The following is a 15,784-nucleotide window of genomic DNA, read 5'->3' on the forward strand; positions in this document are numbered from 1 at the left end:
CCCCCCCCCCCACAGATGAAATAGGAAGTGAAGTCTCATGCCAAACTAATTTTGAGAAATCACACAAAACAAGGGAGTGCATTGTGTTCTCATGACTTTGACCACACATTGGGCATGTTGGAAGGACCTCTACCCTCTTTAAAATGAGATTTGTAGTAGTAGGAAGAACATCCTTGATAGCTCTCCAGAGGAAAGCCTTCCGTTTGGGAGGTGCCTTAATTTTCCACATAGGTAACCATTTATCAAAAGTAGCTGGCTCATTCATAAATTCACCACAAATGCGTCTATAGCCTTGTTTCACTGTATAATAACCCCGAGGGTCCCCATACCAATACCAGGAATCTTCATAATCATGGCTGATAGGGATGCTCAGGATACGTTCCACATCATTAGGCTGAAAAATATCCTGTAGAATGTCTTGATCCCAGGAATTAGTAGTCGGGTCAATAAGTCCAGAGACAAAAGAACCATCTAATCCCTGAGGCATAACAGTCTGGATTAAGGGGTCAGGATCATCATGCAGCCATGGATATCCCCAAATTAAGGTGGTTTTACCATTCCCTATCCTTTTTCGTACACCAGAACAGACTAGTTCATGGGCTGCCATAATACTACGCCAACAGAAGCTGGGACATCCACCCAGAGTAGCATCAACAAAAGATGATCGAGGGAAATACCTGGCTTTATAAATCCTGGCCACCAGAGATTGGGGATTGGTCAGAAAACGCCAAGCCTGCTTGCCCAACAGTGCTAGATTAAAAGCTCTCAAATCTTTAAAACCCAGGCCTCCATACTTTTTGGGGAGACATAGACGATCCCAAGCTTTCCAATGAATGCGCCTTTCACCACCTGAACCCCACCAATACCGATTCATAACTCTCTCAATAGATAGGCAAACCGAGTGAGGGAGTAGAAAGACACTCATGGAAAAGGTTGGCATAGCTTGTGCCACACTTTTCAACAGCACCTCCTTTCCAGCTTGAGAAATTAACTTTTTATTCTAGGTCCCCACCCTTTGATTCAATTTATCCTCAACATATGCAAACACGGCCTTCTTATTCCGCCCAACAAATGCTGGCAAACCAAGGTATTTACCGAAGTTGGGAGCTTGTTCCACACCCAGCACAGACACAACACCCTCCCTATCATCTCTGCTTGTGTTCCTACTAAAACATACACTTGACTTGTTAAAGTTGACAGCTTGGCCTGATAAAGCCTCATATTCAGTTAGACACTGTTTAATCACACCTGCTTCATGCACATTAGCCTTAAAGAACAAAAGACTATCATCTGCAAAGAACAAATGCGAAATAGGTGGGGCGCCTCTCGCAACTCTGCAACCATGAATCAAACCTTGTTGCTCAGCCTTCTGTAATAACAACGACCAACCTTCTGCACAAATAATGAATAAGTATGGGGAGAGTGGATCTCATTGTCGAATACCCCGGGTTGGGATAACTTGACCTATGACCTCACCATTGACCTGAAAACTATATGAAACTGTAGTAACACATAACATTATCAGGTTTACCCACTCAGGCGCAAACCCCAGAGCTAGCAACATACCCCGGAGATAGGGCCACTCCATGCGATCATAAGCCTTGGCCATGTCAAGTTTGAGAGCACCCCAGCCAACAACCCCACCTTGCTTTCTATTCAAAAAATGCCCAACCTCAGCAGCAATCAAAATATTATCCGTAATGAGCCTTCCAGGAATGAAAACACTTTGTGATTCAGAGATGATATCTCCTAACAAAGGCTTCATCCTATTTGCAATCATCTTAGCCATAATCTTATAGACTACATTACACACAGCAATAGGCCGGAGGTCAGACACCTTCTCTGGGTGACTTTTCTTGGGAATCAAGACGACATTTGTATCATTCAAACCACTCGGGAAAGAACAGTCGTTTAGACATTTGATCACAAACGATGTGACATCTGCGCCTACTAACTCCCAAAAATGCTGAAAAAACCCCGGGTTCATTCCGTCTGGGCCTAGAGCTTTATCAGGAAACATAGAATAAAGTGCAGCTTTAACCTCATCCGCCTCGAAAGGCCTTAAAAGGGTCTCATTCTGACTCACAGACACACGTGGAAGCACAGAAGCAGTAAACGAATCCACAGGATCTAAGTTATTAGATGCAAAGATATCTTTAAAATAACTCAACACAAGAGAATTAAGCCCATCACCCTCCACCCATTCATCAGATTCATTTCTTAACTTAGTCAAAGTATTCTTCTTTTTTCGGGCAGAAGCATACCTGTGGAAAAATCTCGTATTGGCATCAGCACCTCTCAACCAGTGTTGCTTCGCTCTCTGTTTCCAGAAAGCATCCTCCTGGGCCTCCAATCGACAAATTTCCAACTCAAGGCGATGAAACTCCTCAAGTGAAACAGGTTCCCTGGAGTCCCTGATGAGTAGCTGCTCCTTCCGAAGATTCTTAATCTTCTCACCAAAACGGTGAAAGCGGTCTCCTCCCCACCTGGACAATTTGGCACCGAAATGGCGCAGACAACCTAGCAATCCACCATTCGTGGCCTCTTGACAAGCACCCTCCACCTGCTCCCTACAACCTTCATCTTGGAGCCATGCCATCTCAAACTTGAAAGACCGCCTGAAACTTCTATGCCTTACCTGATCGGCCTGAACATTCAGAAACAGAGCGGAATGATCAGACGATCTAGTAAGAAGATTAGTCACACGGGCATGTGGAAGACAGTCACACCAGTCAGCTCCTGCGAGAACCTTATCAAGCCTCTCTTCCATCCAATTCGCAGTACCTTTCCCCCGCTCCCAGGTGAACCGATACCCGTGCATAGGTAGTTGAGATAACTGACAGTCATCAATAGCCTCCCCGAACCCTCGCAAAAGAGCCTCGGGGTGTGGATTACCACCACGCTTCTCATGCTGAAACAGAAGATCATTAAAATCACCAAGCACCACCCAAGGGAGAGTGGACCTAGTAGCTAAGGACCGTAACAAGTCCCAGGATTCACTCCTTCTGTTCCGCTCTGGAAATCCATAAAAGCCAGTCATGCGCCAAACACCAAATCCCGCTAGTGATACCTCCACATCAACATGATTCTTTGAGAAGCTTATGAGCCGGGCAGTATTATTCTTCTTCCAAAACAACACTAAACCACCACTCAAACCAACTCCTTCCACGTAAAATAAACCTTCAAAACCAAGTTTTATACGTAAACGCTTAGCATGTGCCCTCCTCACCTTGGTTTCCATGAGGAAGACAAAATCGGGCTTCTTACTAGACACAAGGTCTATAACCTCCCGAACTGTTCGTGGATTGCCCAAGCCACGACAGTTCTAACTTAATATACTCATGATGATGGGCGGGACTGGGAACCGGTACCTGCCTGCTGCAAGTTTTTTGGAACATCTGCCATAGTCACATCACCATTACCGCCACCAACCCTTCGACCACCGCCACTGGAGCCCTCCCTCCAACGCTTCGAGACCGCAACCACGATCGGCTCCGTCTCCCGAGCGCAAACAGGCTCCACCTCCGGCGTAAACTCCTGCTGAGTCGGCCCCTCCGCCGGTAACAGCCAACGATCCCCAACCGGGCATGGCCCCCTGCTGCCTCCCGCACGCAGCGATGCATCATACGGGTAAAGCTCAACTGGAACTGCTGCTTCTCTAGCCTTGAGACAGAACCTGTATGAATGCCCCAACAAACCACAGAAGAAGCAAAAATAATGCAGCCTCTCATACTTAAACACAACCCAGCATGTCGATTTATCCCGCTTCATCAACTTCATTCGCCGCTTTAACGGCTTGTCGACCGGAATTGAAACCCGAACTCGATGGAAAGTTTTCTAGGAAGCCCCTACAAACCGATCATCCAACTGAATAAAAGAACCAAGATAATTGTCGATCTGTTCCAAGATCACACCCGACGTGTAACCCATGGGTACATCATGCAATTGAACCCACATATCCAAAGAATCCAGAACAATCGAACCCGGCAGGAGACCAGCACAAACTTGACGACACACTAGCGAAGCATTCTCGAACGACCATGGCCCCTCATGAAGCACATGCAGCATATCGGATTCGTGGTAGAACACGAATAGAAACAAGCCCTACTGAATCTCGTAAACGTGCATGCCTTTAACTGGTTGCCAAACCGAGGCCATAACTTGGCGCATGAACTCGAGCTTGACAAGTTTAGTTGTAAGAAACCTGCCGACAACCGCCCATGACCGCCTTTCTGCAGCCGTCACAGCGTTGTCCTCAGCACCAACTGGTTCGAACGACGCTTCTTCCTCCTCCAAGGCCATATCTGCCCAGCGTGCGGTAAGAGCCGCAACACCCCTCGCTGCATCCTCCGAAGCCATGCGACCGCAACAGTAACCAAGAGAAACCGGTGATAACCGGAGGAAAGCAAAGAAAACGAACGGGAAAGACCTAGAAAACCCTAGGAGAAGAGCGAACCCTAGAGGTATCTAGAGAGGTACTAAATGGTATGATTATACGTAAGAATTTAATAGACATAAAATTAATATCACAGTTTTTAATGTAATAACCTCATGAGTCATTATTCTATTGGAGACTTAGAGTATATTTGTATATTATTATTTTTTTTTTGAAAATATAATAACGGGCTGGACCATGCTGGTCCAGTCTATGGGCTAAAAATTAAAATCAGCCCTGTCAATAATATAAAACGGGTTAGCCCTAGTCCCCTCATTGTAGTAAATAGACTGGATCGAGCTTAGAGTTGACTTCAAGCTAGACCGTCCGTTTGACACCTCTACTCAAATCAAATTAGATAAAATTAATTAAAGAAATTACCGGTGAAACACTAGAATGTAATAAGTTACATTACACAATTCATCCATCACTGGCTTTGCAGTTTGCCTTATTAATCAAAATGAAAAGCAACGCAGAACTTATAATTTGTTGATCCACAATAACTATTATTTCCTGCAAACAATGCCATTGCCGCTGTTTAATCCCCCGGAGCAATCCAAGGCGCCGCCGTAGTTTTTCACACCCGGATACTCATTCAAAACTCCGGCAGCCGGAGACGAGAAAATGCAGAGTTTACACTCCGGCGACAAAAGCGACGCCGTCCGGTACTTGTCTTCCCCTCCCACAACGGGCATTGCAACGCCCGGTTTCGCCGGGTTTTCAAAATCCGGCCGGTAAGTCCGCCCCAGCACGCCTTCTACCCTATCCGACAGGCCAAAGAATCTAAACTGAACTTCCAAATGAGCAAAGCAATCGTCGGACGGAATCTGGTAGTTATGCACTCTGTCGTCTTCCTTAGTAACGGGTACAACGTTGACCGAAATCTCCGCGGTTTCGCTGAGCGTGATGAGGGCGCTGTTCGCGGCCGACGTTCTTTCAACCTTAATGCTCCTGTCCGAGGATTCCCATGATGACGTGTAATCTTGGGGGATGGGTAGTTGGAAGCCGTTGTGGTAAAAGGCGAGGTGATCGATTTGGGGGTCCCATTTTGTGGCCTTTGTGGCCTCGACGGAGAAGGAGTGGGCGTTGAAGAGGATTCCCAGGGCCTGAATCCACGTGTAGTCTCGCGGCCGGCCGGCGGGTCTTAGGCCGATGAAATGGGCGTTGATTTGGAGGTTATAGTCGGAAACCAAGGTGAAATGTTGGTTTCTCTTGCCGTGGAAGTAGAAGACGATTCCATCCCCGCCGATGAATCGCGGGTCCAAGCATGCTGCTCCCGGGCTATTGCAATTCGGCTTCCTGTCTGCACAAATAAAAATAAAATCAAACAAATGGTATAAAAACTTAATTGTTATAATACCTTTCACCAGGTTTACCTTACATTGTGAATCATCGTATAAAACAATATTTATTATATGTTTACAATTAACATGTAGTTTCACCCTATTATAATTATTAAGTGTCTGTAGTTAATAAATTATATACTAGCAATTAACCTATTATCTGATTTTAATATATAGGAACCCCTTGTGTATATATATATATATATAGTAAATGTTTACATATAACTAAGTAATATAGTCATGTAAATATGAAAATTTCTGGCTTGCCCGGTTTATAGTTACATAATATGTCAATGATAAAAAGATAATGACACATAATTTGAATATCATTGATTATATAACTTGCCCATAAAATCATTTCAAGGAATCCAACAAAGTACTCATCTAAACCAACTTGGTCTGCATGAGTAGCCGTACACTTTCATCCGTTTAGAGATGTCGAGAGTTCATAAGCCCCTCTCGTATGAAAATTAAAAACCAATATGACTAACACTTTGCTACTTAATTGGGTCAGACATGTGCAAACTATAATTGATATGAATATGATATATACGGGCTTATGTCTAGCATTTTATCCCTTAATTATGTCTACTCAAAGCACATCCTACTCTAACCAAAAAAAAAAAAAAAAAAAACATAAGCATAGATAAATGCAAAAAGGCTTACTCCGACACTGAGGTTGGCAGAGGGGAGAATTGCAGTCGAGGTAACAAACTTTTGATGCAGAGGTAGAAGGTGTTGTGGAAGGGCATTCGACGGGGCAATAGAGGTGCTTCAGAAAGCAAGGGCTTTTCCGGCTCTTGCAGGTTATACTGTTTCCATTTATGCTTACTGCTAAAACGAGTACCACACTACATACCAACAACCCGTACTTATTGCTTCTTATTCTCATCATCTTCTCTATATGCAAGATATGAGCTTAAATTAGTTTGATGCCAATACACTGTAACGCACTCCTATATATATATATACACTTTGTTTGACCAGCCCCAAGCTTACGAGTTACGAAACCAAGACTTTTGTGACAAATTAACCTCACTTGGGAGTTGGGAAGTACCTTAAAAAAAAATTCTTTTTTTTTTTTAAATTCTTATTGCTCCATTTGACTTCGCTATATAAAGCCTTCCGCAGTTCCGCCTGTAGATTCTCTCTTGTTTCCATGCTATTTTTCAACTCAGATTTGTAGCATTCAATAATTAGCAACTTCAGATCCATTCTTAAATGTTTTTCTTTAAATCACTTTTTTTTATTCAAAGTCGGATCCAAGAATTTTTCTTGACGGGGTGAAGTTCAAATGAATTCAAAAATATAGAAAAAGTTAAAATAAAAGCTAATTTTGTTGGTGGGGCTTAATCTCATGACATATAGTATTAAATTTTTAGGAACAATCAACAAAATTACCTAAATATATCTAATAACTTATATATATAACGGTTCAAATATGGATCGTGGGCTTAGGTGCAGCTGTGCCGTGGGCTTTAGGTGTGCTATTTTACTTCTTAAGGTGCGTAATTTGTGTACTTAAGGTGCGTCAGTTGTTAAAACTTAAGATGCGTCGATTTAAAGCTTTGTGCATGATTTTTCTTCATAAGATGCATGATTTTCCTTTGTGCATGATTTTTCTTCTTAAGATGCGTGATTTCTGTACTTATTTATCAAAATGAAATTATTTTATCATTGTTTGCCCGTAAAAATGAGGAAGAAGAATTCGAAGTTACATGTAGTAAAACTAAAATATAAATGCGATGAACCGACATTAACTCACAAATATCGATGTGACAAGTGACAACTTAACAATGCGATGGAATTCCAAGATGAAACATATATGATTATAGTCTCCACTACGTATGTAACAGGATTCTTGCCTATGTTTCCGGCCGAAACGTATGACATTGTTTAACAGTAGCATGTGATTTAATTGATTAAGGTTCACTGCACGACCTAAAATTCATTAATGCTCATTAATTCCTTTTCTCTCTGTTTTTTTTTTTTTAGAGAAAAACATGTAGTCCAGAGTGTGTAGCGTGTACGGAATAAATCCCAACCACAGGGAGGTAAACTAGTTTATGTTATCATAATTGATCGGTTCAAATCAAGAAGGTTAATATATAGGTCACTCTCGTTGAGAATCAAATTTATAACATTGTGGACCTTGTGGTTATCAACTCAACAGTTTGACCAACATTTGCTCCTTTAATTAAATTCCTTTGTTAGATATGATTAAATTAATTAATGACATTATGACTTTCCTATTCCATCTACAATTTCCGTGACTATTGAATACAAATCGAAATAAACTTTTTTTTAATGGCTATGTAACCTATGTTTGGCAAACCTAACTAAAAAAATAGCTCAAAGCTGAAAAGCTATAAGTTAGAAGCTGAAATCTGAAAAGCTATTAAGCTAGTTGTTATGCTTAAAAGTGTTTGGTAAAATTAACTTTTTGATAAGTTGATAAATGTAAAAAGACTAAAGAAAGCATCTTCATAAAATTTAAATAATTTAAATTTAAATAAGTTTGTTTACATATTAAAATATAAAATAATGAAATCAATATATTTTAATAAAATATAAAGTAAGAACATATATTTGAAAATATATAAAGTAAAACAAAATATTTATAGTTCATAAAATTAGTTCATACAAAAATTAATGTTCAAACACACAAATGTCAAATTGAAATTACAACCAAACATATTGAAGAGAAAAGACCAAAAAAATTTTAATTGGGAGGGGTAAAGAATGTCATTTATTTAAAACATTAAGGATACAGATGAAAAAAAAAAGCCAAATAGAATGTATGAAGAATCGCCCAAAGTGGACCCAAATAAGTATTGTTGGTTCCACCGGCAACCAGGGCATGACACCAATGAATGCATGGTCCTCAAGTGACAAATAGAAGAGCTCATCCAAAGAGGCTACCTCGGCCAATTCGTCAAGAGGCCGTGACAAGGGCACGTTCTAAGCAATGTTTGGAAGAAGAAGAGTGGCTCCGGGCCATCCACTTCTGGAACACGGAAGAGGGAGCTCGGCCAGCTCACCGAAGGGGAGGAGAAGGAGCTAGATGACCCCCACCCCCAAAAGAAGCAAGCCATTCATGTTATCTTTGGGGGGCCAGAGGGGGAAGACACGCCGACCGAAAAAAAGAAATGGGCTAGGAGCCTCTATGTAGGTGAGGTGGTTCGACCACCCCACAAGCATAATCCAAGAAAGGAGCCCATCACCTTCGCCGATGATGACCTTCCCGATGGCCCCCTTCCACACCGCGATGCCTTGGTGATAAAGGTGGATATCAACAATGTGATTGTGCATCGGGTGTTGGTGGACACTAGAAGTTCAGTCAATGTCATGTATTATGACACAGTTACTCATTTTACTACTGTTCGCGGGTGGGGGGAGAAGAGATTGGGCCGACCTCCCGGGCAAAATCGCAACGGACGAAATTACACAACTTCAAATTCAAAGGCCGATCTCATGGTCGACACCTTAGCCCACCTTATTTAAGCGGCTAATTCCCTAAGGGAAGTAGAGGGTCCGACCCAACCTATCGTTGAATGGGCGGGTCTTTAAGTCTAAAAGCCAAAGGATTCGACTTAAAACGACTAAACACCCTAGGGGCGATACAAGGTCCGACCTCGCCTATAACCAAATGGAAGGGTCTCTAGACTTAAGGCCGAATGGTATCGACTTAGAAAAACTAAACCCTTAGGGCCGATACGTGGTCCGACCTCGCTTACTAGGGGTGAGCAAACGGTCGATCGGTTACATAATCGGCTAAAAAATTGACCGTGATTGTTTACACTTGTAATAGATCGAAGTTGACCGAATGTGGTTCTAAAATCGACCGAAAACCGATCGTCAATTTTCGATCAAATTCGGTTGGTTACCAAAAAACCGACCTCAGACAAAGTATGCAATACTTCAAGTAAATTACAAATGCCAATGCCCAAAGTCAAAATACAAAATATGAAATCCAAAATAGCAAATGCTAGTATGATACACACTACCAAGTCTAAATTTCTTCAAGTAAATTAAACACTTACACACTGGCAGAGTAGTAGTATTGTAGTAACTAAATTTTAATTAAAAGTTTGACTAGGCGTCCGGCGTCTAGTGAGGGCATGAGGCTGAGGAGCGAAGGCCAGAAGGCGTTGGCGTCAGAAGACAGACTACGGAGTCAGTGCGTCATGGAGAAGTCTTCAAGTAGAAGCCAAAGGGTGTGAGGGAGTGATAGCAGACCGCTTGACCGGAGTTTGCTAACGTCGCTAAGGGTGGAAACCTTGCCATCTTAGAATCGTCGAAGCTGGAGATCGTGAAGCCGAAGTGGAGAAGCCGAGAAGAGAAGTCGCAGTCTCGCGGAGAAAGTCCATTGGTCTAGAGACTACTCATATTAGAGAGGCAATAGGAATTTTGATTTAATTGATTTTAGGATTAGGCTATGACTAATTGAAAATGGGCTTATTAGCTTAATGGATTGACTCTTACATTTGGGCCTCTGGTAGTTTCGATCACCGAACTCCAATAACTGCAAAATAACCGAAACATCGAAAAATCAATTTTTTTTTAAAGATTAATAACCAAAACCGACCAATAACCGAATTTTTCGGTCAATTCGGTTATCGGTTAGCGGTTGTTGATCGGTTAACTGATATTTTGCTCACCCCTATCACCTATCACCGAACAAAATAGTCTCTAGGTGTAAGGTCGAAGGCCTAGACTTAGAACGACTGAACACCCTAAAGATGCTACGAGATTTGATCTCGCCTACCATCGGACGAGTGTGCTAAGGGCCAAGGGTTGAGGTACCTTGGTCTAACGCCAACACAAAAAAGCAAACGATAAGGACAAAAGCAAAGAAAGAAAATACAAAAGATAAAAGCAATGACGAAACAAAAAAGCAAGCACGAGAGAGTGTAGCTGACCCCTTAGACTCGACTGACCTCAAAGACTCGGCCGAACTCATGATCTTGGCCGACCTTGAGGACTCAACTGACCTCGTGAACTTGGCGGACCCCGTGGGCTCGGCCAACCTTGAGGATTCAAATGACCTCAGGGGGCCAACCCCGCAAGCTCAGTCGAGCTTGGCCAACCCGCTTAGGTAGTTGACTTCTTCTAGATGGGCTCCGTGCCCTTCATAAGGTTTGAGCTTCAAAACTCAAGTCGAGGGATGCCTTAACAAGGTTTGAGCTTACAAACTTCGGGCATAGTTAAAACACTTAAGGTTTGGGAAAACTTCATACGCGTGGACCATTCAAGCAAGCCAAGGAAATATTCTAAGGATGCAAAAAGGAAATCATAGTCCATTCAACGACAAAACAAGTAGTCTAAGCAAGGTAGTCTGTGTTACATACTGAAGCAAGATACAAAGTGTTCGAAGCAAACAACTGAAAGAAAACAATAAGTGAAATAAAACTACTAAGGATCACGACCCTCCGCATCCGCCGCCTGAATGGGGTCAGCCATACCATCGGGAATATGAACATGCTCCAAAGAGGTGCAGTCTAAGGGTCGTGGGAGAGGTCCGGAAGCAAAAAGTTTAGTGCCTGAAGCGCAAGTTGAAGACAAACGAGTCTCAACTCCTACCACCTCCGTAGGCTCGACGGGAGCCTCGGGGTCCGCAAACTCTCTGGGAAGACCCCACACCTCGGGATCAAAGGCCTCATCTCTACGGCGTAGGGCCGAGTAAATCTCACGCTGCATGGTATACTCACCGATATCATACATAAAGAAACCCTCCTCGGCCACGCGCTCTCTCCTGGTGGTAGTGCTCTTCAAACTCTGGAATGCCTCCTCTATGTGTTCCACAATGAAGGTCTTCACATCTCCCTTGAAGGTTTCAGAACCCCGGTAGCGCGTCAACACTGAGGCGAGGGCCTCCTCGTGCGCCTTCTTCTCACGAGTATGCAAAGCAACTAGCTAATCGTATCTACTCCTCCAATCCTGTAGCTTGGACTCCAACTCCAAGCGTGCCTTAATCTTGGCCTCCAACTGGGCTCGGGTGGTCTCCAAAGTGATTTGGGTGGTCCCCAAGGCATCACCCATGGCAGCGTAACGAACAAAAGCCTGCATAAGAGCACGAAGGTGAGAAACATGAATAAGCAGTAAGTATGAGTTACAAGCAAAGGCATACCTCTAGCATGGGGTGATAATCCGTGCGGCCCCGGCACAAGTCCACGTCACGGGGCGAGAGAAGGCTCCTTGCAACAACCTCCAAAGGGACATCCCCGCAGATAAGTGAAACCGAAGGAGGGAGATCGATAGGCCATCCCAATGGTGTGGTCGAAGTAGCAAGTGGTGGGAGGACCGGAACAACAGGGTCGATCGATAGCGCCAAGGGGTCAACCGTGGTAGATACCGAGCTATGTCTCATGTCTCGGCTACGCAAGGATAGAACACGAGATGTTAGGGGGGCGCGGCTGCTCTCCCCCGTCCTCGATCTCTTGTCGAGATTCCTCAAGCGACAGGCAATGTCTGCACAACTCTTCTGGGCTCGACCATATCTGGTACAAGTAATAGTTAAGCACCAACTACACAGTCGTGGTGGAAAAAGAGAGAGAGGTAAGGAACAAACCATGACAAGGCGTTTGGTTGGGAGGAGGGAATTAGGGTGGAAAAGAATTGTAATTCGGTGGAATTGCAATTCAATGAATAAAGTAGGAATTGAAATTACAGTGTTTGGTATGCAGAAATAGGAGTACAAGGAATTGAAAGGTAAGAGGTGACAAAATTGACTAAAATGCCCTTATGTTGTGGTAGATGTAGTAATAGTAGTAGTAGTAGTAGATGTAGCTTTATCGCTTCACCGCTTTATCCAAAAAGCCCACAAAGGCGCACGCTTTCTCATATTCGTGTGCCTTGCTCAAGCGAGGCCCTCAGCCAGGGCTTGCTTCGCTTTTGCGCTTTACGCACGCTTTTAACAAGTTTGATCATAAACAGGTCCGAAGCAAAAACAACGTGGAGCGGGTCGCGTAGTAAATAACCTTAGCCGAAGCCAAACCTTGGCCAAGGTTAGCCACCTTGGCCTCTGCCAAGAGCTTGGCCAAGGTTAGCCCTTGACCAGGGGCCTGACTGCTTGGCCAAGGTCAACCCTCAGCCAAGGTCAACCTTAGCCGAGGTCAACTCTCGGCCAATTGGTAAGATTTTGGTGCCCAGGTTGCACAGCTTCAGTTGCGATTCAAGGCCGTTGGGATGACTCCCCACCATTCTCTACGGGGTTGGTATAAAAACACACACAGAGAGGAAATGAAAAAAAAAAAAAAAAAAAACGCAGTAGCATTATGGTAATTTTCGTAAGTTTTTTTTTTTTTGTTAATCAGTACATATTTTCCTTCTTGTCGAGCACAATGTTGTGCCTTCCAGAGCACACTGATGTGCACATTGTTGAGCCTTTACAAAGCACATTGTTAAGCATAACAGAGCACATTAGTGAGCCTAACAGAGAACATTGTTGAGCCTCCAGAACATTTTTTTTTAAGATCGTAGGTGGCCTCTAGCGCACATTGTTGAGCCTTTCAGAGCATATCATTGTGCCTTCCAGAGCATTTTTTTTAAATCGTAGGTGGTGAACGTTTTTTAAAAGATCAATTAATCTTAATCACTAATTATTAATTTGAGTTGAATATTGTTTGCTTGTTTATTATTTATGATCATTTATGATTTGTGTTGAAGATCCTATATTAAATTTAATTTTTTCAATAATTGTTTCACATCTTTGTGTCTTTCGTGCACATTTTTTGTCTTCTAGAGCACATTGTTATGCCTTCCAGAGCACATTGTTGTGCCTTTCAGAGCACATTGTTAAAGTTCGTAGGTGACAATTTTTTTTAATCTAGAGCTGAGATTCATTCTCATTTCTCAAATGTGGCCTTCTTCGCACCTAAACTCTTCCATATCCAAAATTGGTCTCAATCAAAACTCCACTCGAAAGTAAATAAGGATTAAATATAAAATTAAATAAAGCAATGCTTGGTTGAACAACATCAACTATATGCCCTTACCTAACTATATTTTTGCAAAAACACATTACACACTAATGAAGAATATTTAAGCAATGCGGATACTAAAATGGCAAATGTGGCGTTCGGGGAGCGCCTAGCACCTAGGACGCCTAAGCGGGGATTAATCGACACCTAGGCGCCCGTGTTTTTTTTTTTTTAATTTGTTTTAAGTATTTTTTATTTTTTAAAAACTAATAATTATAATTATATAATACTTCAATAGTTAATAAAATATTAAATATTAACCTAAAAAAGATTTAGAGTTTGTACAATTTAGAATTATTTCATTCAAAACGATGTTGTTTTGAGTGAAATAACCCATTTAAAAAAATAACAATAGTTAATTGGCCGACTAGGCGGCCTATGAGGTCTAGTCGACGCCTATGAGGCCTAGGCGGTCAACGCAACAGCACCTAAGCAGTGCTTAGGCGGCCTAGGCGATCACCTAGTCGGCCAATCGTCTAGACCACCATTTAAGGTAATACGCTAGGCAGTCGACCGGCGCCTAGCGCCTAGGCGGGGATTAATCGGTGCCTAGACAAGATTTTTGCAACACTGCTGTTATATTTTAATATGAACTTATTATAAATTGTGACGTGTGTGTTGGAAATTCTATACATGTTGGTTTCTAATGTTTTGTGAAATTGAAGTGTTAATATTTTTTTTTTTTGTTTTCTATTGGTGATTCGGTGGGTAGTGAAAATCATAACTCATAAGAGATATTAAAATTCAAAGCAAACCACACTCATTATCACAATCTACAACTAATGACGACCTATATCTAACTCGAAGGAGAATGGTTCCTAGTAAACAAAATGTTAAACTGTCTTGTGCCATTCAACGGGATAGTCTAAGCAGAAGTTATGCAATAGCAATGGGATTGAGATAGTGTAAGTAAAATATTACCATCTTTTAAGTTGTGTAAACATTTGGCTGAGAAAGAGGTGAGTTTTACCAATACCAAGTGTGACTATGGTTTAGAGAGACAGCTTTGACAACAAAAGGCTGAATTTGTTATATTTAGTCTATGCTATGAATAGGTAAAGGCCATAAAGTGTATGGGGAGATGCACAAGAAAGAAAAAGGTGTCTTAGTCGACTCGACACTACAAAGGGTTGATAACTTGATATTTGCGAAATTGACGAAAATGATATCATTCATCAAGGTAAAGGAATTTTTTTAATCTTCATGTAGAAGTCAACGCCTTAACATGGCTTCCTGAGCTCAGTTGATTCTTAAGCATTAACTCTAGATCAAGAGCGGGATGTTTACCTTATTATTATGAAATGAAAAGGAGAAAGGGTTTTTTTTTATGAACTCGTTCATGATGGGTGTTCGTCAAGGATAATTGTAATATCTATCAAGGTTTTAAAGCAGTCTTAAGAGTGGAGTTACAAACCCTAAAGGATGTGCCATTAAATGAGAGGATCAACATCTAGAATTTTATATCAAAAGTTTCAATGACTGTATAGAATAGACAATGGCTATATAGTATAGATACAAACTTATACATAAAACACATATACAGAGAGAATTTGAATTACCAAAACTTTGGCGCGCACGTTATTGATAACCTAAAGCTTCGCTTCATTTGCAGACGGCAGACCTTGGGGTGTTCATCGTTCTCAGACGGCAGATCTCTGCCCACGAACCTGATACTCATGGAGTTGCAAAACACCATAATTCAAAACCCTAATTTCATCAACCAAATATATAAATTTACTCAATTTCTGCTAAATCGAAGTACGTACTGTGTAAATGTCTTCTCTCTGTGGATCGCCAGAGTGTGCTGTGTAAGGTTGTGGAGAGGAGACTAGAAGAGGGTAAGGCAGGGTTTATGTATGGGGAGGCAGGTAAAAGTGTAAAACCCTAGTTAATTAAGAGAGAAAAAAGAATTGGGCGGATTAAATTTCGAGACCCGACCCGATTAGTGCCGCCCCGAGAAGGAGGATATGTTCCAAATTTGAATCGATACATTGAATCGGTTCAGTTCCCACTAAAACCACTTT

General features: G+C 42.2%; 2 protein-coding genes across 3 annotated transcripts; both read right to left on the bottom strand.

The window, feature by feature from the left end:
- Positions 1 to 1,000: 1,000 nt before the first annotated feature.
- On the bottom strand, positions 1,001 to 4,068 carry LOC116020030. The gene is made up of 4 exons (XM_031260517.1): positions 3,857 to 4,068; positions 3,372 to 3,676; positions 1,477 to 3,294; positions 1,001 to 1,392 (listed from the first exon to the last, which is right to left on the bottom strand). The coding sequence occupies exons 1-4, from the start codon at positions 4,066 to 4,068 to the stop codon at positions 1,001 to 1,003; spliced, it is 2,727 nt and encodes a 908-aa protein (XP_031116377.1).
- Positions 4,069 to 4,803: 735 nt separating this feature from the next.
- Positions 4,804 to 15,748, bottom strand: LOC116026519. 2 transcript variants are annotated; one of them, XM_031267855.1, is made up of 4 exons: positions 15,527 to 15,748; positions 15,320 to 15,427; positions 6,445 to 6,678; positions 4,804 to 5,738 (listed from the first exon to the last, which is right to left on the bottom strand). In XM_031267855.1, the coding sequence occupies exons 3-4, from the start codon at positions 6,671 to 6,673 to the stop codon at positions 4,942 to 4,944; spliced, it is 1,026 nt and encodes a 341-aa protein (XP_031123715.1). In that variant the 5' UTR covers positions 6,674 to 6,678; positions 15,320 to 15,427; positions 15,527 to 15,748; the 3' UTR covers positions 4,804 to 4,941. The 2 variants fall into 2 exon arrangements, 1 of the variants encoding a protein (XP_031123715.1); XR_004099855.1 differs by lacking the exons at positions 4,804 to 5,738; positions 6,445 to 6,678 and adding exons at positions 11,059 to 11,841; positions 11,909 to 12,278 and having other exon boundaries at positions 15,527 to 15,734.
- Positions 15,749 to 15,784: the final 36 nt, after the last annotated feature.

Source organism: Ipomoea triloba, chromosome 1 (assembly GCF_003576645.1).
Source record: "Ipomoea triloba cultivar NCNSP0323 chromosome 1, ASM357664v1".
Lineage (NCBI taxonomy): Eukaryota > Viridiplantae > Streptophyta > Magnoliopsida > Solanales > Convolvulaceae > Ipomoea > Ipomoea triloba.

Coding starts and splice junctions, on each gene's coding strand:
- LOC116020030 (XM_031260517.1), bottom strand. CDS start 4,068: ATGCTGCATGTGCTTCATGAGGGGCCATGGTCGTTCGAGAATGCTTCG. Junction 3,677..3,856: donor TTTATTCAGTTGGATGATCG/GTTTGTAGGGGC, acceptor GCATTCATACAG/GTTCTGTCTCAAGGCTAGAG. Junction 3,295..3,371: donor AAAAAACTTGCAGCAGGCAG/GTACCGGTTCCC, acceptor ATCCACGAACAG/TTCGGGAGGTTATAGACCTT.
- LOC116026519 (XM_031267855.1), bottom strand. CDS start 6,673: ATGATGAGAATAAGAAGCAATAAGTACGGGTTGTTGGTATGTAGTGTG. Junction 5,739..6,444: donor CTGCCAACCTCAGTGTCGGA/GTAAGCCTTTTT, acceptor TTATTTGTGCAG/ACAGGAAGCCGAATTGCAAT.